Source organism: Penaeus monodon, chromosome 33 (genome assembly GCF_015228065.2).
Source record: "Penaeus monodon isolate SGIC_2016 chromosome 33, NSTDA_Pmon_1, whole genome shotgun sequence".
Classification (NCBI taxonomy): Eukaryota; Metazoa; Arthropoda; class Malacostraca; order Decapoda; family Penaeidae; genus Penaeus; species Penaeus monodon.
The window spans coordinates 31,899,515-31,900,031 of record NC_051418.1 but is presented as its reverse complement, the minus strand read 5'-3'; the positions used below and the strand labels follow the sequence as shown (position 1 = coordinate 31,900,031).

The following is a 517-nucleotide window of genomic DNA, read 5'->3' as shown; positions in this document are numbered from 1 at the left end:
TATTTAGTGTGTGCATGTATAAAAAGTTTGGGGGGGATTAACCACTGAGTATTTTATAGATAACAGTCTGTTGTAAATTTCTGTTTACAAAGCGAATTCTTTCTTCTGAAAATTGGTTAATTGATAAATTGGAAAATATTTAAATTAATATTGCAAAGGATGTGTCCGTTAGGATAGCAACCACTACTCTAACAAAACATTTTTCAACACCTTTTTGTGAAAGATTGATGACCACATTCTGTCGCTTCAGAAGTTTTGAATGCGTCATCAAGAGCATGATTCGCGTGTGCCGGACATACTTCCCACCAGGAGCAACATCTGAGATCCTGGAGCAAGTGCGTCCCATGATATGTCCCTTCGACATGACAATGCAGAGGGCCATGATGTATTTGGAACTCTTCCTTCCCACTTCTGTGGAGCCGCACCAAGCAGACATCAGCTGGAAACTGTGGAAGGATGAGATGTTAGGTGAGGAAGCTTTATAGATTGTGTACCAAAAGAAACAGTTTGTGACCAA

The 517-nt window shown here is 39.8% G+C and overlaps 1 protein-coding gene across 1 annotated transcript in view; it reads left to right on the top strand.

Moving 5' to 3' along the window:
* Positions 1-517, top strand: part of LOC119594388 (proteasome activator complex subunit 4-like) — a gene marked incomplete in the record, with an annotated part of 28,225 nt that overhangs the window by 12,617 nt on the left and 15,091 nt on the right. Inside the window, 1 exon segment of the mRNA XM_037943450.1 lies at positions 251-468. Coding sequence (XP_037799378.1) covers positions 251-468 — 218 coding nt within the window.